This window comes from Chrysochloris asiatica, unplaced genomic scaffold (assembly GCF_000296735.1).
Source record: "Chrysochloris asiatica unplaced genomic scaffold, ChrAsi1.0 scaffold00011, whole genome shotgun sequence".
NCBI lineage: Eukaryota > Metazoa > Chordata > Mammalia > Afrosoricida > Chrysochloridae > Chrysochloris > Chrysochloris asiatica.
Window position 1 is genome coordinate 33,517,809 of NW_006408529.1, and position 23,300 is coordinate 33,541,108.

The window sequence follows — 23,300 nt, forward strand, 5'->3', positions numbered from 1 at the left end:
ACAATGGCATGTCCTCCATACTGTCTGCAATGCTTTGGACATTATTATCATATGTCGGATTTTAAAAGTCAAAAACGTCATCGAGCCCACGAAAAAGCTCTTAAACTGAGAACTTGATTAGTTACTTTGTTAGCTTTAGCCAAAACACACAATGAAGGATCTTATAAATGCAAAAACAACTATCATAAGACTGAATTATTTACTGTGTTTATAGGTCAAGCCTACTTTACTGGGTTGGTTTGGAGCCATTCTTCATTCATTCCACACACAGAATAGCAGGGAAGGAAGTAATCTCTTAAATTTGAAACCCATTTGGGTCCCAGGACAAAACAGACAAGGTGTGCTTCCTGTACAGAACATAGCTATCTTGTACTGAGGCCTAGAAAATACAATGGTATGGAATTATAGACGGTAGTTACAGGATCGAAATGAAAAATGCCATGCTAGCACTGCATAGATGGCAATTCAAGGAGAAAAGCAGAAGCAGTGTTTTGAGTCAATAAAATATAGTTCATCATCAGTTATTCTTCCATAATTTCTCATATGGACACAGCATTGTTCCGCTGCCAGTCTTTTTTTGATTGGTGGCAAATTTATTTGTAAGCATGTAAGACTTGTACTTATATCTATGTCTAAACATTACATCAAATTAAAATGTATGAGTTAAACTGCGAAGAGCATAATTACTCTGAAAATAATGGAATTCCAACATGCATCACAAAAGCCAATTAAAAAGATTACCCTCATTTTAAATCAAAAAGTTAAGCTATTATAATTCCCAAGCCCCTTTTTAAGTCCCACCATCTGACTAGGAGATTTGTCTTATTCTAATTGCATCTCAACAGTGCTCCATCACAAAGAGGGATTGTGAATTTAAGCATGCTGAATATTTCTAAAACCTCAAGAAAGTGAAAATGTTATTTGCTCAAAATCTGTAAAACAACTGCAAAGAACCAAAGGTCTGTCACTATAAGACTGACTCCTTAGTCCACTGATAGAATATCACATAACCATTTAAACATACATGCACACCACAGTAGGTCTGTTTTAGTTGATATGAAAACATCTCCAAAATATATTAGCAAGTAATCAAATGCAATGAGTATAGCATGATATCTTTCACATTAAAATATAGGCTTCCATTTCTCTGGAAGAAATCACAGAGACTTCACAGAGGTAGTTGTGTGAGAGGGCCTTTTGATTTTGAACTTACCATCCACATAAAGACAATACTTTTTTTATTGTCAGTGAATGTTATTAAGGATGTTGTTGTTGTTTACAAGTGCTGTCAAGTCAGTTCCAACTCATAGTGACCCTGTATAGGGTTTCCCAGGAGTGGCTGGTGACTCTGAACCATGGATCTTAAGATTCAAACCAACCTTGCAGTCCAATGTACTGTCCTGCAGCACCACACCAGGATCCAATGATTCTATTACCACTCTGAATTTCAAAAAATAACAATGTCATGTCTTAAGCTCTAAAAGAAATCACAAAGAAAGCTATCAATATATGGTTGTTGTTGGTAAGTGCCATCCAGGAGGTACTGACTCATAGTGACCCTATGAGTTTCTGAGTTTGAACTGCCAATTTTACAGTTCAAAGAAAGTTTTTTAAGGCAAACAACTGCACAGGGGGGTGGGGATGGGGATGAAAATGAATATGCCAATGTGCCAATGAATATGCCTATGCCATGCTGTAAGCATGATAGACAAATGGTCTCTAACATATGAAGTGTTAGTACAAAATGATTAAGAAAATACTGTAATTAAAAAACACAAACACTAAGATGATGCCAAAAGAAACAACACTGCTAGTCAACACTCACATTCACTAATTAAAATTTGAAACACCCATTGAGATATTGATTTCCACTAAACTTTGGTACATTTTAAAGCCTGTTTTTGTTGATATGAAAACATCTCCAAAATTATATTACTAAATGATCAAGTGACTACCATTTTTAAGATGATACCCACTGCTAAAGTACAGTGAAACAGACTTACATATACTGCAAACACGAACTGTGCAGTTCTCATGGAAATCAATGTAACTAAACATGAACTGAACCTTAAGAACATTCTTTGCCTCTGACTCAATGATTCCACTTTGGAGATTACTGACCAAAAAAGAAAAAAAGTTTTATAAGGCAATACAGTGATCACAGAATTATTCACTGCAACAAAAGCTAAAACAACTTAATCAACCAATGGTAAAATAAACAAAATCACCTTGATGTGCTACTGCTATGCAAGCATTTAAAATGATTGCATTGATGTTAATGACATGAAACACTATTAAGAGCTTATGTTATTGTTGTTATATGTCCTCAAGTCAATTCCAACTCATAGCAAACCTGTATAGGGTTTCTGAGGAGTACAAAAAGACAGCAGTCCAGTGTTTAGCTATCCCACAGTGCCACACTAACACCCCACAGCTTGTGTTAAGAAAAATACAAAATTAAATTTTAAATTTTAAATTTTAAAAGCCTAAGCTGGGGTGAGAAGAAAAGAAATACAGCAAAATATGTAGAGTGATTGTGTTAGAAATCAGCTATGAGTGATTTTTTTTCATATTATATTCTCTAAAATTCACATATTTTAGTAACATAAAAAACTATACAGCACATAAGGTGTTAATACACACCTTATGCTTGGTATAATTTTATTTTTACGTTATTAAAATATGTGAATTTTAAGGTGTTAATAGATTCCTGGTGTGGCGCTGTGGGTTAATGCATCAGACTGCAAAGTCGTTTGAACTGCAAGGTCAGTGGTTCAAGCTCACCAGCTGCTCCTTGGAAACCCTATACAGGGTCACTATGGGTCGGAATTGACTCAACGGCACTTCACAGCAACAAGATGTTAATAAACAGGATTCATACTGTATCAGATACTGTTGAGTGAATTCTGACTCACAGTGACCCCAAGTGTGACAGGGGAGAACCGTACCCACACTGTTTTCTCAATGGCCAATTTTTCAGAAGTAAATGGACAGGCCTTTCTTCTGATAGACCTCTTAACATTCAGTTATTGGCCAAATGCCGTTAATATTCTGCCCCATCTAGGAACTCATGAATAAATACGCTTTTTATCTACAAGTTTACCAGATTCCTAAGTATATGTCTGGAACCAGTGTGGTGCTGTGGGCTATCACGCTAGACCACAGGGTCGGTTTGAACAGCAAGATCGGCGGGTCAAACTTATCAGCTGCTCTTCAGAAATCCTATACAGAGTCGCTATGAATCAGAACTGATTCATAACAAGAAGAATATATTTAGGCTACTTTCTGGTACATAGCATCAGCATCCAGCATTTATCAAATTCTTACCATATGCTAAGTACCTGTATTAACTCAATTCATCCTCAGCCCACCCTATGAGAGAAACATTGTTAGTATACTCAAAATCAAAAAGTTAACCTGTGATAGAGCAAGAATTAGAGTCTAAGCTGTCTACATCCAGAGCCCTTGCAAATAACTACACTGCCACACCAGTCAGGAGTGTTCACAAAAAGCACAAAGTTAGTGAAATTTAATCAGTCCAAGCTAAAATGCGAATTGTGTTGTATCCAAATTCGCCTTTATCCCAGACAGAGCCTGTTATGGTAAGATTTAGAGTAAAGAAAATCAATGTTCCCGGTTACATTCTTGTGGATTACAGAGGCATGCAGCTATCTGCTTGTTAGAATAACTAACACTCCTTTCCTTCCATACTCAGACACAGAGAGAGTGAATATGGGCACGCTTAGACACAGAGCTGCAGACAGGTGTTTCTGTCATAGCCCAATAATATCTTGATTACAACACTGAGCAAATCATTTGAAAGTACCCTTCCATTTTCCCAGTCCAGAAATGTAATTGAAATAAAGAAGCCTTACTCATTAAAATTTATAAATGCTAAATGTTCTTGTGCACAGCCCAGACCCCCACAGCCAGACACATCGAACTATTTATTTTGCCATTCTGATGAGCTCTCTTCTTTCTGTAGCTCACTGGAATCACCCATTAGCACTCAGCTTCAGTGGTCTTTTCAGGAGGCCCTCTCTGAGACCTAGGACAGCACTCCCTCCCTCTGCCCCTTGCCCCACATGGGGAGGGCCATGCATTACCAGACCCTATGTCCCCAACACTGGCCACAATGTCCAGCACTGTGTGACATAAAATGAATGTGTGAGGAAAAGAGGAGGGTGAGGAGCAGTGTTTGCTTGAGTTCGAAAACAGCAGGCAATCTGACAGGAAGGGCAGTGGGAAGAAGTAGCCAGCAGGACTAAAATTCCAGAGTGCTCTAACTCTGGGAAATTAACTTTTTATAAACCTCAGTTTCTCCATCTGAAAATGAGGGCAATACTAAAACAAGGGAGTTTCTTCAAGAAGTTTGTGAAAATTTCTAGTTGTTTTTTTTTTTTTATTCTATTTTTCCACTAATTTTTTGAAGTCCCCTCACAGGTTGCTCTGAGGAAATGAATGAGACCGATCATATAATACACTTAGCACTCCCTGGAAACATAATAAGAACTCAACAGTGATAACTACGTTTCACTGTTTCACAAAGCCCCATGTGCTTTGGAGGGAGTTTTTATTTGCTTTGATACCCTAAGAAAGACTGATGTGATGATATCCTTACTGCACTTAATGAAAAGGAGTCTCTGGGTGGCACAAACGGTTGCTCGCTGAAGGTTTGAGTCCACCCAGAGGTGCTTTGAAACAAAGGGCTGTCAATATACTTCCGAAAAAATCTGCCATCAAAAATCCTATAGAACTTGTGGTGGCACAATGGCTTAAGCGTTGAACTGGTAACCTGAAGGTCCATGGTTTAAACCCACCAGCTGCTCTGTGAGAGAAAGGTGAAGCAGCCCGATTCTATAAAGATTTGCACCCTCAGAAATGCTACAGAACCGTTCTACCCTGTCCTGTAGGGCACTATGAGTCCAAACAGACTCCATAGCAGACGATCATGGAACTTGTTTTATTCTGACATAGATGGGGTTGCTATGACTCAGAATTCATTAAATACCACTTTGCATATTAAAAAAAAAAAACTGCTATGAAAACAAGAATCATATTAAACAATACTAACTTTCAAAAGTTAAACAATCGTACCTCAGAGACATAATCATTTTTCTGATTTTATCATTTTCCCTGGTCTTTATTAACTTTTCTATTTTAACTCCCTCCATTCAGAAGAAGAAGTCCTGGTGTGGCACTGTGGGCTAATGCGTTGGACTGCAAAGTCACTTTGAACCGCAATGTCCAGCTTACCAGCTGCTCCTTGGAAATCCTATAAAGGGGTGGCTAGGGGTCAGAATCGACTCGACAGCACTTAACAACAGGGGTCAGAATCAACTTGACGGCACTTAACAACAACAACATTCAAAAGAAGGACACCTAGTATTGCGCTGTAGGATCAGCACTGGACTTAGAACTACAAGGTCCACAGTTCAAATCCACCAGCCACTCCTCAGAAACTCTATACAGGGTTACTATGAGTCGGAACCAACTCGATGGTATTTAACAACATTTCAGAAGACAGAAAGGAAGAAAGGGCATTCCTCTGCTATTCCAAAATTTACTACTACTTAATATACTAATGCAATGTTAATATCATATGCTTCACTGTAGGAGTGGGAAGGAGCTAAGAAATTTAATTCTTTTATTCCCTCAGCATTTAATATGCCAATAATAGACAACTACTTCAACAAACCTCTCTCAACATATCTACAAGTTGTTGTTGTTGTTGCTAAGTGCCTCTGAGACAGTTGCGACTCATAGCGACCCTCTTTCCGAGCAGTGGCTGATGAACTTGAACCTCTGACCTTGCAATTCAAACCAACCTTGCAGTCCAGTGCATCAGCCAACAGAGCCATAGCAGCCACATAATTTTGACTATGTCAGCACTAAATTTAATTTATACTGTGTTTTGACTCCATGTCATACCAGCTTTGTTCACTTATGACTAATGACTTCAATCCCTCTTAAAATCAAAGAAAATGCATAAATGACCCCAAGAAATGTATAGATTCCCAGAGAAGGGAAATCTTCCCCATCCCATCCCCCAAAATGACTAATTTGGTAAGATTTTGAAATCCTCAAATACATTTTCCTTTTCAAGCATCCTCTCAAATTCTGTCTTAGATTTCCTGCAAATAAATGATCCAAACTGAAAATCAATAGAAAATAACAACTCTACATAATCATCTACATCAACCAAATTCAAAATTATAGCCAGTTTTTCTCAGTACCATCATACCGTTTTCCTGTAAAAATAATTTAAAAGAAAAAAAAGCCTCTTCCAGTAATTATTCAAATATTCATATGATTTCCCCTATATGTGGTCAGATCCATATATTAGAGAATTGACAATTATATCAAACAATATCCAAGAACTCAACCATTCCTGGCCCAGGCCATATATTTTATTCTATTCTATTCTGAAACTCTCAGGACCTCTGGTAGCGTAGTGGTTACGAATCGGGCTGCGAACCTTAAGGTCAGCGGTTCGAAACTACCAGCTGCTCCGCGGGAGAAAGATGAGACTTTCTACTCCCGTAAAGATTTACACCCTCGGAAACCCTATACAGGGTTGCTATGGGTCGGAACCGACTCGATGGCACATAACAACAACAACAACAAATTCTGAAACTCTCCCGTAAAGATTTACACCCTCGGAAACCCTATACAGGGTCGCTATGGGTCGGAACCGACTCGATGGCACATAACAACAACAACAACAAATTCTGAAACTCTCAGGTCAGGAAATACTTCTTCATATAGCAGTTACTCAGTAGTGACCGGGATCAAAATCAAATAAACTTAGGGTACACCTGTCTAATTTAGTAGTAACTTCATTCTGAGTTACTGTAGCACTACCCTCTTACTCTCAAATCTGCCTATGGCCTTGTCAATCATTCCAGAAGCTCTATTGAAAATGTATGTGAAGAAAGTTCTATGCAGAGGACAGCAATTACATGGGACTTATTTGGGTTCTCTTTTGTTATTGTTGTTAGCTGCTTTGAGAGAGCCCTCAACTTGTAGTGATCCCATGCACAACAGAACAAAACACTGCCCTGCATGGTCCTGTGCCATCCTCCAGATCAGCTGGGGAATGGAGTGTTGTAGAGAGGCCAGAGTTTTCAGGGGCCTCTTCTATGTCTTCTTTCCTGTGCTTCCTGTATACCACCTCACTATTAAACCATGTAAATCACAGGAAAGACCAGAGGTTATAACATTCTACTTTCTGTAATTTCTAGATAAGTAAAGACTTCTGAATACAGCAGTTTTTCAATTGTGTGAGAAACATTGTCCATACCAACACTCAAGTAATACAACCTGTACTCATTTTAGCGAGAGTAAGGTTTTCTTTATTCGATTTTGCAAAATCGGGTGCCCAACCCAGTAGACCACGGCGGATGTGCTGCATCCATGGCCAGCCCGAAAATCGTTTTATTCCCCTGTCTTGAAAAAGCCCCTCCCCTCCAGTTCCCCTCTTACTGGGCATTATGGAGTTCACAATCTCCTCCCAGTGTTGCCTACTAGTCCTTACTGGGAACATTCTCATTTAAAGTTAGTTTCCTCCTTTCCCCAATTTGTTGTTGTTGTTGTTAAGGGCCTTTGAGTCACTTCCAACCCATAGCGACCCTGTATAGGGTTTCCGAGGGTGTAAATCCTTACGGGAGTAGAAAGCCTCATCTTTCTCCCGCGGAGCGGCTGGTAGTTTCGAACTGCTGACCTTAAGGTTCACAGCCCGATTCGTAACCACTACGCTACCAGAGCTCCTTCCTTTCCCCAGTAACATCCCCTATTTCTTTGATGGGTGTATTCTTATTTTAAAGTTCCTAGCTGGTCAAACTAGTTCTTCCCCTCCACTGAGTTTCTTTTGTTATGCTAGCCTGGTACCCCCAAGACTCCCCTCAGTCCTAAAGATGGACCACATAATAGTGACTGACATCAGAATCAAACGAATAAATGTATGGTGTACTTGTCTAATTTAGTAATAACTTCACTTTATATCACTGCAGTCCCAATCTTCCTACCCCCATATCTGCCCATGGTATTGCCAATCATTCCAGAAGCTCTGTTTAAAATGTATGTGAGTAAGAAGATCCCATTACAATCTTTTAAAAAGTGTTCAATCAACATGGCACCTCAAAGCTTAACCTAAAAAGCCCACTTTTCTTAGAGCATACCTTGAAAGGAAAGTTACCAGAGAATCCCAAGTCAATGTGCCCCTGGAAGGAAGTCACCACCAATCACATCTGCTCCTTGCCTGAAGATACTGTCAATTCACTAAGCCACCCACACCCCGCCAACAAAAAGCAAAATGGCACACGAAAAACAGATGTCATCAAAGATCAGTTTTGTCATAATTCCACTTTCCTTGCCTCCTTGCCCTTCCCCTAAGTGCCTTTGTACACAGATTTGCAGAAGTGAAGAAAACAGATGGAGCAGTTTGGGTGCCTAAGGCTGTTGGTGAGGGAAGCTCTGCCTCTGTGAAGGACAGGAAGTTCCTTCCTGAGGTGGGTGAAACAGCTCCGGAATCACAATGTGCCTACAAATCTAGCATTCCACACTCTCCCTACCCCAACTTTCTTTTTTATGCTTTGCCTTCTGGAAATGTGTAACTAAAGGGGAAAAAAAAAATCTGTTCATGTTGTTAAGTGCTGTCCAGTACGTTCCAACTCATAGAAACCCTTGCTGTTGTTGTTGTTGTTAAGTGCCGTCATGTCGATTCTGACCCATAGCGACCCTGTATAGGGTTTCCAAGGAGCAGCGGGTGAGCTTGAACCACCGACCTTGCAATTCAAACGACTTTGCAGTCTGGTGCATTAACCCACAGCGCCACACCAGGACTCCTAGCACTTCATTAATTTGCCCTTTTAAACAAAGCACTGGTTACGTTAGAAAAGAAGAAAATATTTTTAAGAACTTAAAGCCAAAAATAAAAGTAACTAAAAATGCCCCGTCCGCCCTGCCCACATTGAGTCAGCCCTGCTGGTAATGATATCTGGGAGTTATCCATGCTGCCATCAGAGTAGAGAGTACAAATGGGACATTTCCCACGCTTCAACCAGCAGCTCTTTCAGGTCTTCCACAGACATAACCAACAACCATAACCCTATACAGAGCTTCTGAAACCATGAGCCTCTAGAAGACCATAAGACAACTGGTAGGGACCACTGAAAACATCTGCATTCCTATACCCATCCCCTCCACCATGACCTTCAATCTACTCCCTATCCATACTTTCTGTCTTGGAGAGTCAGTGCCAGGAAGGGTTGGGAGTATAAGAAAGAAGAAGTAATGGAACTTTGGCTTTGGGACAGAGTCACAAAAAGCAAACATGAGGTCAAGTGGTAGGAGGTTTTCCAAAGCCAACTCCTGTACGCCATACAGTTTGGCAGCCTGATAAACCATCCCTTGCCTACCTCCCCCATTTCTGTAAGAGGATAGGAGTATAGGTACCCAAAACATCACATAGGAAACTATACATATCTATCTTTAACTACACAAGGTCAGCAGTTCGAAACTACCAGCTGTTCCGTGGGAGAAAGATGAGGCTTTCTGTTCCTGTAAAGATTTACAGCCTCGGAAACCCTATACAGGCTCGCTATGAGTTGGAACTGACTCCACAGCACATAACCACCACCTTTAAGTAGGGAGTCCTGGTGTGGTGCTGTGGGTTAATGCGTCAGACTGTAAAGACGTTTGAACTGCAAGGCTGGCGGTTCAAGCTCACCAGCTGCTCCTTGGAAACCCTATACAGCGTCGCTATGGGTCAGAACCGAACCAACAGCACTTCACAACAACAAACATTTAAGTACAGAGTACTGTTGTGGCGCTGTGGGTTAATGCGTTAGACTGCAAAGCCATTTGAACTGCAAGGTTAGCGGTTCAAGCTCACCAGCTGCTCCTCAGAAATGCTATACAGGGCTGTTATGGGTTGGAGTTGATTCAATGGCACTTAACAACAACAACATCTATAAGGATGCACTTTAAAATAAAGTACATCATAAACCACCAAAAGAAGCACTTTGGTAAGAATCCATTAAGAAATACTAAAATGAGCTTGTAAAAAATAGCCATTCCACAGAGCACCTCCTGCCTGTACAATCCTGTGGTAGACAGGGACCTGGTGATCACTTGAAGCCACTAATATTCAGAGAAGCGAGTATGTAACTGAGGAGTAACGCTGTCAGATCTTACATAGGAAAGAATCTCTCTGGTTTCACACAGATACTTTGTCACAGGTGTTCTGGGGTTGTTTGGATGTCTATCAGTTACCCTGGGTTCTACAGCCTGAACAGACATGACGTTCCAAATGGGAATCAGAGGGCCAGCTTCATTAATGGCAAAGCTTCGTTAATGGAGAACGCAGGCCAAAATGGGGCCTTCTCACCCCTCCCCACAGAAGTGAAGGTACCCAACCCCTAAAGGAAGGGCAACACGACAACTACTCAGGATTGAATTTTGCAGGCAGAGAAGCTGAAGCAGAGAGAACAGCGAGGTAGCTGTGCCTGCTCCAAGCAGAACCTACCTAGTATGCTTTCCAGAGTCTGGAAACCAGGGCTTCAAATAGGTCCATTCTATTTGACCCTCTGGTGAGAATATTCATTTCCATCACAGATATACAGAATCCAAAACTATATTTAAACAAGAACCCCAAGGATCTATAAGAATCACCTGGGAATTCTGTTTGAATGCAGATTCTGATTCAGTCTACCTGAGGTATACATATTAATGAGAATGCAGACTCTCAGCAGGGGCTTGAAAAAGAATGAACCAGTCTAAAGTCCTGCTGGAAAACACAAAAACTCTCCTCTCTGGACACAGGAACACTGCAAGAAACTAGAGAGAGATAAAGCACTAGCACCTACCTCTGATTTAAAAAAATAATAATAGGTCCTAATCTCTGGTAGCATAGTGGTTATGAATTGGGCTGCGAACCTTAAGGTCAGCAGTTCGAAACTACCAGCTGCTCCGCAGGAGAAAGATGAGGCTTTCTACTCCCATAAAGATTTACACCCTCAGAAACCCTGTACAGGGTCGCTATGGGTCGGAACCGACTCGATGGCACTTAACAACAATAACAATGGATTGATGGTTAGGGTCTTAGTCAACACAGGCTTCCATGGAGAGGAGCAGTTAATGGGTGGGTAGATGGAGAAAACAACAGAAATGGTATTCACCCCAGTATCTCATTCATCCCATATCCACATCCTCTTTTCCTGTGCAATGGAGCACGGTCTCTCATTTCTCCACAAAAACTGAAAAGGTGTTTTCCTCAACACATTCTCTCACCTAATCCCCAAACAACCTTATGAAGTACACACTATAGGTGCTTCAGGTGTTAAGACAAAGTAAAGCAGTAAGAAATGGTAAGGTTTACTGGGGAATAGGAGTCTCTGTTGTGTGCTACTGAGTCGGTTCTGATCCAGAATGACCCTGTATAGGGTTCCCAAGTGTGCATAGTGGGTTTGATCGGCCGATCTTGCATTTAGCAATCCGGGGGATATCCTACAGCACCACGCCAGGCCTCCTCCAGGAACCCTTGGGTGGTGCAAATTGCAAAGTATTCTGAATCAACTAGATGATACCTGGTTTGGGGTTTTTGCTTTTACTAGCCAATAGGTTGGTGGTTCAAAGCCACTCAGAGATGCTTCAGAAGGCCAGGTGATCTGCTTTCAAAAGGTCACAGCCTTGAAAAACCTATGAAGCTGCCGTCAGCCTATAACTGATTAGATTTTTTAAAGGGAAATCTAATTTGCCCAGGGAAGTATACTTCTCGTTAGGTCTTTATAGAGTTTGGAGACTTATGTGGAATCCTGAGTGCCACTCAGAACCTTCTGAATTAGGACATTCCCACTTGAAAAGACATGCAAGCCAACCCAGAACTGCTGAGGGAATACAAAAATCCTTACTGATAATACTGCAGAAAAAAAGTGGACTGTCTGGCCATTTGAATATCAAGCAAGCTGTTTGCTTTGGAGGTACCAAGGAATGAAAAGTCAGACCATCAGGGAAAACTGAAACTCAAAGGGAACCCACAAGCAATATAGTATGCTCACTGGTGACCACCTTGATCTACTTGTGAGTGGAAGTAGGGGAAATGCAATAATGATGACATGGGCTGTGTCCGGCCATGTTCCATTGGCACTTGTTGACCTTGAGATGAGAGAGAGAAAGAGGAAGGGCTGTCTGGTCTGAAGTCTAGGAAGATGTGTGAACTCCTGAGCTCATGGGTACTAACCTAGCCCCTGGGGGCTATAGCTGAGAGTGAAGCAGCCAGCTGGTATGAAGTGCTGGGAGGTATGTATGAACTCCCAAACTCATAGCTAGTACCCATTTGACCTAGAACTCAAGCCTAAGAACATAAAGATGTTTGATACTGAGAACAAGTGCAAATCGCTACAATTTGACGAACTAGGCTTTTGCCTATAAATGTAGTGACTTAAAATTCCAACCCCAATGGAAAGATTCTTCATATCAAGGAACAACCCTGTTTCCTCAGTGTACTACACTGATGGTAGTGGTGTGCTATGGAGTCAATTCCAACTCATAGCGACCCTGCATATGGTTTCCGAGGCTGTAAATCTTTATGGGAGCAGAAAGCCTCATCTTTCTCCCATGGAACAGCTGGTAGTTTTGAACTGCTGACCTTGAGGTTAACAGCCTGATTTGTAATCACTACACTGCCAGGTCAAAAAATTTAGACATTGACTATATCAAAAATGGAAGAGGGAAGGGGGAGGGCACTACAAAGGCATGAAGTGGCTGGTTTATAAGCTTTCATGAATGTGCTTAGTTGCAGGTTTGGGGGCGAGGGTAAGGTAGAATCCACCCTGAACAGTTTTCCTCTTTCTCAGATGGATCCGGTAAAAGGGGATACGGAACAACGACAGTGATAGGATTTTATGACCCAATTGTGAATGATTGTTAGCAGGATTAATTGCGATTGTCACAACTATAATTGTAGATGTGTAATTAAAGGGAGGAAGTAGGTGATCTTTCATTTCAGGAACAGGAAGAGCTTGAGTGGAGCATGAGATCCCTACCTAGAAAGAAGTGGCAGCAGAGATAGTGGCTGTATGTCCTCAGGCAGTAGGCTGGCTGGCACAAAGTACCCTTTGGACATTTAAATGAATATATGCATATTTTTTGTTTGTAAGTGTACATCAAATATTTTTGCCATGTTCATTTATGAAATATAAGATGTAAATGGGGATCCGCGGGGAGGAAATGGATAAATGTTGCAGAGAGGGGATTGTAATCATTGAAATGAAACATGGTGTATGGTTTACTGAAAGTAGAGCTGATGATCTTGTCTATAAACCTATACCCAATTCACAATAAAAAGTTTAAGAATAAATAAAATAAAAATAATAGTAAAAATAAAAATCTATGGAGCCAAGTTCTACTCTACAAAACACAGCATTGTCATGAATCAAAACTAGCATACAGGCAGCTAGACTGCACTAGGAAATAACAGGAGCATGTAGAAGAATATACCAAAGTGTGTAACAAATGAAAAAGACTTTCTCTAGGTAATTCTAAACTACTGGTGCAGTGATGGACTTTGGATTTCATTTTAGAGCTTAAAGAAGAGATGCTTAGGCACCCTAAAATAATCAGGACACTTCCAGAGGCCTTGAATTCTATTCTATATAGTATTTCTTTCTTCTACTGAATGATCAAGATTTTTATTTTTAGATGCAACAAAGCCAAGAGAGTTAAAAGAGGTCTATCCACAAAAAGAAAATCCAGGAAGCATCAATATTAATAAAGCTAAATTTAAAAGATGTTTAATAACCTTTGTCAAATGAAAAACAGTGACTAATTCAGTACAACTAGGTCATGCTCAAATTTCAGCAATTCTAAAACTTAAATATAATAAGGCAATAAATTTTGCTTTGCTTCAGTGGTTAAACTGAAGGGTCCATTCAAGGGAAGACCTGGTAATATAGCCATAATTGGAACAATAGAAGAACATTTTTGGGAGGGCAGTGGAAGTTGGAAAACAGAACAAAGCACGATTATCTCTTTGAGTAATAAAAAAACCAGACTCACAGCAACCCTATAATGGTGTTTCCAAGACTGTAAATCTTTACGAGAGCAGTCAGTCTCTTCTTTCTTTCTCCCTAGAAGTAGCTAATGGATTTGAACTGCTGACCTTACTGTTAACAGCCCAATGTCTAACCCACAGTGCCATGAGAGCTCCTTAGCGTTATAAGTGATGGTAGTGGTGGTGTGCCATGGAGTCAGTTCCGATTCACAGCGACCCTGTACAGGGTTTCCAAGGCTGTAAATCTTTACAGGAGCAGAAAGTCTCATCTTTCTCCCACGGAACAGCTGGTAGTTTCAAACTGCTGACCCTGAGATTAGCAGCCCGATTCATAACCACTATGCTACCAGAACAGTATAGAGTTGGGGAGGCTGTAAATCTTTATGGGAGCAGAAAGCCTCATCTTTCTCTGACAGAGCAGCTTGTAGATTCGAACTGCTAACCCTGTGGATAGCAGCTCTGCTTGTAATCGACTATGCTACCAGGATTCCTTATCATTAAGAATAATGCCTGGAATTTTGAGAAGCGGGTCAACAACAAAGAAAAAAAGAAGTATTTCTCACAAAAGCCCAACACAAACATTCAACATGCATCTGAGAGTTTCTCAAAGAGACTATAAAACCTAAGGCTTGTCTCATGCACAAAAAAAAGCAAATGAACAACTTAATAAACAGATGTAATGACATATACAAATCAGCAGAACAACACAAAATATGTTGAGTACTGTCAGAGAGAGGTACACAAAGTTTTCATGAAATTAAAGGACAAGAGGTACCTGGGTGCGGAGATGCAGACAGGCACAGAGTTACCAAATGAATGAAAAGCTAAGTTAAATGAAAACTTAAGTCAACTGATTTGGGTTACCTCTGATTACTCCTTAAAATTAGCTTTAATAACTTGGACAATACAATATTTCTATTTCATGAAAAATCACATCCAATGCAAGCCCAACTCACCTAATAAGATATACTCTTTCAATTTAAAAAACAAACAGTGCTCAACCAATTAAATATCTAATCAGTAGACTTTTACTTGGAGTTCCTGAGTGGTAGAGTGAGCACACTTGGCAGTTAACCAAAAGGTTAGCAGTTCAAACCCATCCAGAGATGCTTCAAAAGAAAAACTTAGCAATCTACTTCAAAAATCAGGCATAGAAAGAAATCCCATGGGACACAGTTCTACTCTGACACACATGGGATCATCATAATTTGGCATCAACTCCACAACAACGAGCTAACCTCTGGGCCATGTTGCTGTTGTTGTTAAGGGCCACTGAGTCAGTTCAATATTATAAATACAAAAATCAAAACTAAGTCCATTGCCATGGGGTCGATTTCAACTCAAAAGCAAGCTTATGTAGGGTTTCTGAGGTTATAAATCTTTATGGGAACAGGCAGCCTTATCTCTCTCATGAGGACCAGTTGGTGAGTTTGAACCACCGACTCTGCAGTTAACAGCTCAAATCAAACCTACAACGCTACCAGGGCTCCTTAACATAAATACAAGAGGGCTTCAAAAAGTTCATGGAAAAATACCATTATCTTCTAATAATTTCATTTTTCCACAAACTTTCAGAAATCCAGTTGTACATCCTCCAACCTCAGGACTATTCAACTTTTCTGGTTTATATCTCATACTGATAAAATAAAACAAAAGCATAAGTAAATATTGCACAGGAAGGAACTTGCTCTAGGACAAAAGCATAAACCAAAATCCACACAACACAGGGTTTTCAATGCTGTAATGAGCTCTGGTAGTATAGTGGTAACGAATTGGGCCGCAAGGTCAGCAGTTCAAAACTACCAGCTGCTCCGCATGAGAAAGATGAGGCTTTCTGCTCCTGTAAAAATTTACAGCCTCAGAAACGCTGTTTAGGGTCACTATGGGTCGGAACCGACTTGATGGCACATAATAACAACAACAATCTTTTGGAAGCAGATTGCCAGGCCTTTCTTCCCAGGTGCTTCTGGATGAGTCTGAATCACCTCAACCTTTTGATTAGTAATCCAGTGCTTAACAATTACACCACCCAAGGACAAGAGCACACTACCAAGTGAAAGAGAAAGGATAAACGGAAAGACAGCCTGGCTTAGCAGATGCTGGCAGCATGATCAGGATCTACAGAAAGCAAGCTAAGACTTCCACACCTTAGCTTGCTTTCATCATTGTTATTGTTGTTGTTGTTGTTATGTGCCGTGGAGTCGGAGCCAACTCAGAGCGACCCTGTACCTTGGTTTTTCAAAGGAACACCCTTTCACTCAACTCATTCTACTTAACACAGACAGGCAGTCTCTAACAATGTGATTATATGTATTTTAACAAGAACGTTTAAAACGAAGCTGTTGGTAGCTGAGGACTTTCCAAAACATGACATTCCTTATATAAACCAAAGAAAAGAAGAATCTAGCATCACACTTCCCAAGCCAACTATATAAGCGCTACTCAAGCCAAAAAAAACAGACATCTCTTTTCACATAAGAACATTATTTTTATTGAATTAATTCGATTTTGCCTTTGTTCTGTGTATGCGTCGTAGTAGTACAGTGGTTAAAGCAAACCACTCAGTAGCTAACCAGTGTTTCAAACCACCAGCTGGTCAGTGGGGAAAATATCTAGCAGTTAGCTTCTATTAAGATTTACAGCCTGGGAAACCCAATGGGGCCATACTCTTCTGTCCTACAGGGTTTCTATGAATCAGAAGCAACTCAACATCAATAGGTTTGTTTTTGTTTTGTTTTGTCCTGTTTCCTTTTGTATAAAGTCAAGGGACACAGGAATTTGCTACTTACTTTAATTTCCTAAGGCTACTTGCTTTAATTTCCTAAGGGGTCCTGGTATGGCGCTTCAGTTGACGCGCTGGACTGCAATGCCAGTTTGAACCTCAACATTCGGCGGTTCAAGCTCACCATCTGCTCCTTGGAGACCCTATACAGGGTCGCTATGAGTCAGAGCTGACTGGATGGCACTTAACAACAATAACAACTAATGTCCTAAAGTTGAAAAAAACTAAAAATGTAGGTTTTTCACCACTGTATATACAAAACTGTTGCAATTTATATAACACTTTAGTACATGTGAAACTATATGACCAATTTTTAGTCTCTGAAAACCAAAATGACTTCTTAAAAAGACAAAACGTTACTAATACATTCAAATGTTCTTGCTGAATTAAAAGATAATGCAATACTCCAGAGACTCCATGAACACACTGTTAATGTATGTTCTAACTGTTACTCCTACCTCATCCTTGAGCTTTTTATCTTCGCTCCATTCAAGTCTTTCAGAAATCTGACAGCTGCTAACAAATGGCAACTATCAGAAACACATTTTACCCTTTCACATTTTTCTCTATATCTCTCAGCTCAATTGCATGCAAAATATACAATATTGTCTTTTCCCCACTATTCCTCACCCTTTGATATATTGGAAGAAGTACAATCCTAAACAAAGTGAAAGAGAGAAATCTCTTTCTGACCATAAATAACGTTGAAATGTACACTGTGTTTTAAAAGCAACCAGTGATTTATTCCTGTTCAATATATAACTTTATACTTTTTCAACCATTTATTTGTTTTCATACTGAAAAATAAATAAATAAATAACAACAGAAACAAATCGTCCTTTAAACTGGATGGCAAACCAGGTACACCTCATTTGAAAGGCAAATAGCAAAGCAGTAACAAGTAAATGAGTTTGTTTCTGCAGCTCAGTACAAACTTGTTAGTGGAATTTATGGCTGTCAGAAATAAAAAAGAAAGCTTAAGTTTAGGGAGGGATATCCAGCCCCATTGTTTATTCCTCCGAGTTCTTGGAATTCCTCTTCAGAGAACTGTCCAATAACCTATTTCTTTCCCTTTGTGGTTAAAAACATTAATTCTATTAATGCTCCCATTTTTTATTAAGCACTGGCTTCAGGGCACTCCTTCAACAAACTACAGGTAACTTCAACCACTTCATTCAACTTAGTAACACAATAAAGACACATTTTGCTTCCGTGAATACAATACAATGGCAAATATAAAACCAACTGAAGAGTTACTGACGCAGTGTGACAAGATACCAGATAATCATACAGAATGCACAGTTCAGTTGATTGGTAACTTAATACTGGGCTTTTTTCAAGCTGAAGAAGTAAACTCAGCCGTGATCTAGGGCATCAGAAAGATGTTCCCTTCGGAAATACTGGTATCTAGTTCCAGATACCGTTACGAGCTTCATTTCGTTACCACCCAGAATAGGACAAATATCAGAGTGGCATGCAGTCTTCCATTTCAACACCCCTGAATGTACTCTGTATATGGGGTGCCTAAGTGAGAAACTAGCACTGAGCCTATCATTTGGTTTGTGTTTAGGGTACTTGAATGCTGTTAGTCAAGCATAATTCACAAAAATCAAAGTTATTTAAAGAAGAGCTCTGGTAGCATTGTGGTTACGAATCCAGCTGTGAGCCGTGCAGTCAGCAGTTCAAAACTACCAGCTGTTCCATAGAAGAAAGATGAGGCTTTCTGCTCCCGTAAAGATTTACAGCCTCGGAAACCCTGTACAGGGTCACTCTGAGTCGGAACCAACTCCACGGCACATAACAACAACAACAACTTAAGAGATGAGGAAATGTGCACATTTCCAACTAAAGTCTTTTCTATTACCAATTAGCCAGACTCAAAAAACGCCAAACAACTAGCCCTGGAATTCTCCCACTTACCTATAATCGTTTTTGAAAGGGGGGGGGGGCAGGGAATTTTGCTGGAAAACACTCCCAGAAGAGAAAACTCATGCCAGTTTTTTGAGTTCTCAAAAGACAAACCATAAGATGTTTAAAAATTCAAAATTATCAGGAAATACCCAGGGAAGTTCCCCTGACAGATTTCAGTAATGGACCTTTCAGGCCCCAAGTATCCTGGGTGAAACTGTAATTTCAGCATTTAGTCATGCCTTATAGTTTGGAAATTTTGTTTTTAATCATCCATTATGCACCCAGATTACAAAAACATTCTTCTCTGGAATTTCTTAGGAAAAGTGAGCATTTTTACTTTAGGATTACACTCTGATTTTAAACAAAAGAATATGATTACAGATACTTATAACTCAAAATACCCCTCCAAAACTGCATTACAGCCAAGGCTCAGCAACCAGCTACCAGCAGACACTATTCAAATTGTGTTCAACTACCTAAACTTTACCTCCATAAAATGTGGGCTAAATAGGGAAGACGGATAAAGAGATTCACACTAGAACCCACTTTGGAAGTCTGAGTCCTTCTATTGGAAAAGTACGATATTTGTGATTATTGTTTCATCTTGCTCACACAGTTATTGCCTTCCACTTACTCCCAAATCTCCCTTTATCTACCTCAAATCTCTTTCCTGGGGAATCTGTGATGTTAATGCAACATTTTGCCAAATGAGAAAGAAATACCATTACAAATGCATCTTAAAATACATTCAAAGAACCAACCGTGTCCCTCTCTCGACTTACCTGGGAAAGCATGTGGATTGGGTGACCCTCTCTTAAGGCACTTAGAACAGAGGATGTGCACGGTATAGTGCAGTCCAGGCCATTCCTGCAGTAGGACATTCAGTTCCTCTACCAAGGGGGTTATGGCTTGCCATGCCGTCCATATATTTGGTAATGATGCATGGCTGGCAATAGATAGAGTATCTGGCTGCAGGACCCCCTTGGCAGGTCTGTAACTCACCACCACAGGAACTTTCCCTCTGTATGCAAAGATCTGAAATTTTCCATCTGACCTGTGCACCACGTGGCTGTTGATCTGGACACTGTAGCGTGCAAACAAACCAGGTGGAAAGGTAAAGGGAAAACTATATTCAATCTGCAACTGCTCGGCCACAAAAGACTGCCCAGCCAAGTTGGTCCCATTAATCCAGGCCTCCGCATGGGGGACTTCATTCTGCACATAGCATGGAAACTTGTACCAAGCCATGGACCCATTCAAAGGCTTGCCCTTGGATTTATTGAGGCAGTAACAGAGTCCCATTTTCTCTAGCAGCTCCAGCAACAACTGCAAGTCCTGCTGAGCTTGGACGTGAGGCTTAAGCAGCAACCGAATGACATGGGCTGGCAAAAGTCCATGCAGCAGAAAGCCCTCCACATAATGATGGAGCTGCGTAGCCCGGAGCAGATCTGGGCTAGGGACAGGCAGGACCATCAGTGGGGAGCTCTCCCCATCTACCTCACCATCTCCACTGGTCCCTAGGAGTAGCTTATGCAGCAGTAAGGAAGCATCCCTCTGGAAAAAAACATTGAGGATGTCAATGAGGCGAGTGAGGTTGTGGAAGACATGCTCCTTGAGGGCCGGGCTGTCCTCAAAGTAGAGCAGCTTGCCGCTCTCGTGAAGATAGGAAAGGGCACTCTGCAGTCGGTCCTCTGTCAAACCTGCCTGCAGGCCCAGACGTGCTGAGTCCCACCAGCTCAGCCAAAGTCGTTGTGCCTGAGGTGGCTGGAAATGCAGTTCTTCCAGCACCTGCCAGGATCGAGGCAGTACTCTATGTAAATTAGGGAAGATTTCACGGTGCTCAGCTACAGAGACTAGTTTGTCTCGGAGGCGTTGCAATTGGCGGGGGTCCCTGCAACTAACAGGCAACACAGGGGAAAGGATCTGCAGTCGGTGGTTGAGCAGGTATTGAAAATGGGCCTTGCGTCGCCGAAGGTTCTTGTCCGAAACGCCATAGTAGGCCGCATGGGGGCTGGCTGAACGCAGCTCAAAGTCCCCGTTCAGTGCCTCATCCACCACCTGGGCCAGGTGGCTGAGCCCTTCTGCATCATGCTTCTCCTGCAGGGCGATCTGGCGGTGAATGTCCAGGCACTTCTCCTCCAGCTCCCGCTCCTCACACAGGTCTGCATGCGTGCCCACAATACAGACCACTGCATGTGGCACTCGGGCTCCCACACGATGCAAGAAGGAACCCACGGTAGTGGAAAAGCAGCATGGCTCATAGATTGCCAAATTGACCACTAGTACATACAGTGCCCCTGGGGAAAGGAAGAAGGGCTGGATCACCTCATAACTTTCATCACCAGCTAAGTCATACACGATGAACCTCAGGCCCCGGGAAGCATCGGCTGTCCAGCTAGTCACCTCGATGCCCTTGCTCTTGGCAGGAGGTGAAGGTGGGTAAGTCTTCTCCTTGTCACCTCCTCCCTGGTTGCCCTCCACTTCCTCGGTGAGGCAGTGGCGCAGTAAGGTCTTTCCTGCAGCCTTATGGCCCATCAAGAGCAGCTTGAGGCGGGGCTGCACTGCCGGCTGGGAATGAGCCAGCTCCTTCTGGTAGGCTGCAATGTAGGGGATCCCCTTCATACAGACCTCGTAGGGGGGCTGAATCAGTGGATTGTCCTTGATCTTCCACAGACCCACCCGGGAGAGCTGCCCAAAGTTGTCCGGCAACACAGCGATTTGGTTCCCTTGCAGCACTAGCTCCTCCAGGCCTGTCAGCTCCACAATGGTGTCCGGCAGGTAACGGATCCTGTTATTATCTAGCCACAGGGTAAGAAGCCGTCCCAGGCCCGAGATAAGGGATGGCACTGAGGTGAGCTGGTTTCGGCTAAGGTAGAGTTCCTCCAGACCAGCCAAGGGCAGCAGCGCAGCAGGAAACTCCTCAAACAGGTTGGAAGAAAGGTTGAGCATTTTGAGTCTTTGCAGGCGGCTGAACTGGGCGGGCAGAGCCTGCAGCCCGTTGTTGTCTAGCATGAGGCTCTCGAGACTGGCCAGCTCACAGAAGCCACTGGGCAGGGTGCCAAGCTCGGCGCCGCTCAGCCAGAGGATCTTGAGGGCACCCAGGGCACTGATATCCTCAGGTAGGCCCCGCAGTCGGTTGCTAGACACGTCCAGCTCCTCCAGGGCCACCAACTTCAGCAACTGCTGAGGAAAGACAGTGAGCTGGTTGTGGTCCACGTCTAGGGTGCGAAGACGATGGAGGCAGGAAAGAGAATCCGGCAGGTGCGCCAGTCGGTTAAAGCTGACATCCAGCTCCTCCAGGTGGGCCAGGGCGCCCAGCTGAGCTGGCAAGGAGGGCAGCTGGTTGTGGCTGAGGTTGAGCTTCCGCAACTCCCGCAGAGCACTAACCACCTCTGGGCCCAGGGTGGTCAGCCGGTTGTGGCTGACGTCCAGCTCTGTAAGGTGGTGGCCCAACTCAGCCACTCCCGGGGGCAATCGAATAAAACGGTTTCTACGCAGGACCAGGACGCGCAGGCTGCCCAGCGCCGACCCCAGCCCATCGGGCACCTCCTCCAAGCCGTTGTTCCCCAGGTTCAGCACCTCAATGTCCCCGATGTTAGCCGGCAGCACGAGCTGGGGGGCTTCGGGGGACTCGAGTTGATCGGCGCCAGCCCCAGGGCAGCCCCCGACCGCACTGAGGGTGAGCTGGCGTAGGTTGCTCCGCAGTTTCCTGGCGCGCAGGGCGGCGTCCCGCCACAGCCTCACCGTCTTCAGGTTCCCACTGTCCTTTCCAGCCATGGCGAGGCCCTGGGCCGACACCCTGAAGCGGGCGCGGAAGCCCGCAGCTACATGCCGCGCTGCGCCCGGGCCGGCGCCCGGCTCCCGGGCCCGCTGGTTCCTGCTCCTCCCTTCCCACCCACCCTTGGCAGCCGGTGGCTGTAGGTCTTAGCGCAGCCGGCGGCCGGGCGTCCGCAGCTGGGGGGAGGCGACGCAAGCAGCTCCGGGGGGCGCCGAGCACAAGGCGCGGGAGGCGGCGGCGGTGGTCGGCGGGGGGTGTAGCTCGCATTCTCCTTCCTCCCGCGCCATGGGCGCGCGGAGACGCCGCCGGGACAGCAGGGGCCGCCGCAGCCCACCGCGCCGGGGAGGATGCCTGCTCCTCCTCCCGCTTCGCCCGCCTTCTGCCTGACTTGGATCCCGCTACCCTCGCAGCCGCGGCTCCGCGGCCGGCAGCGTCGTCGCCTCCGCGAGCTCGGGGAGAAGGCCGGCGCTCGGCTTCGCAGCTGGCATATTACGGGCTCAGGGTCGGTGCTCAGCCTAGAGGAGGTGGTGGTGCCTCCTTGACTCCGTTTGCTCGGGTACCGGCTGGAGCAGGAGCGTCGCGTCCCGGGTTCTAGGAGCGCGCGATCCGTAAGCCGCCGCGCCGCCGGACTGACCGGCCCCACGTGACCGGCGGAGGCGCCGCGTGTTCCCGGCACCGCCCCGGGGGCGGAGGCCGCCAGCGAGCGCCTGGCGCGGGGCTAGGGGTGCTTCGCGGTTGTGGGAGGTGGCATGCCCCACACTCGGCCGCGGGGATAC

General features: G+C 43.4%; 1 protein-coding gene across 2 annotated transcripts in view; it reads right to left on the reverse strand.

Moving 5' to 3' along the window:
- MFHAS1 (malignant fibrous histiocytoma amplified sequence 1) overlaps positions 1-22,741 on the reverse strand; it is a 124,465-nt gene extending 101,724 nt beyond the window's left edge. The window contains exon 1 of one of the 2 annotated variants that reach the window (XM_006834482.1): positions 19,529-22,741. In XM_006834482.1, the coding sequence (XP_006834545.1) occupies positions 19,529-22,523 (2,995 nt within the window). In that variant the 5' untranslated portion in view covers positions 22,524-22,741. The remainder of the gene's footprint in view (positions 1-19,528) is intronic. The other variant, XM_006834483.1, reaches the window with a different exon arrangement.
- Between the last annotated feature and the right edge of the window lie 559 nt (positions 22,742-23,300).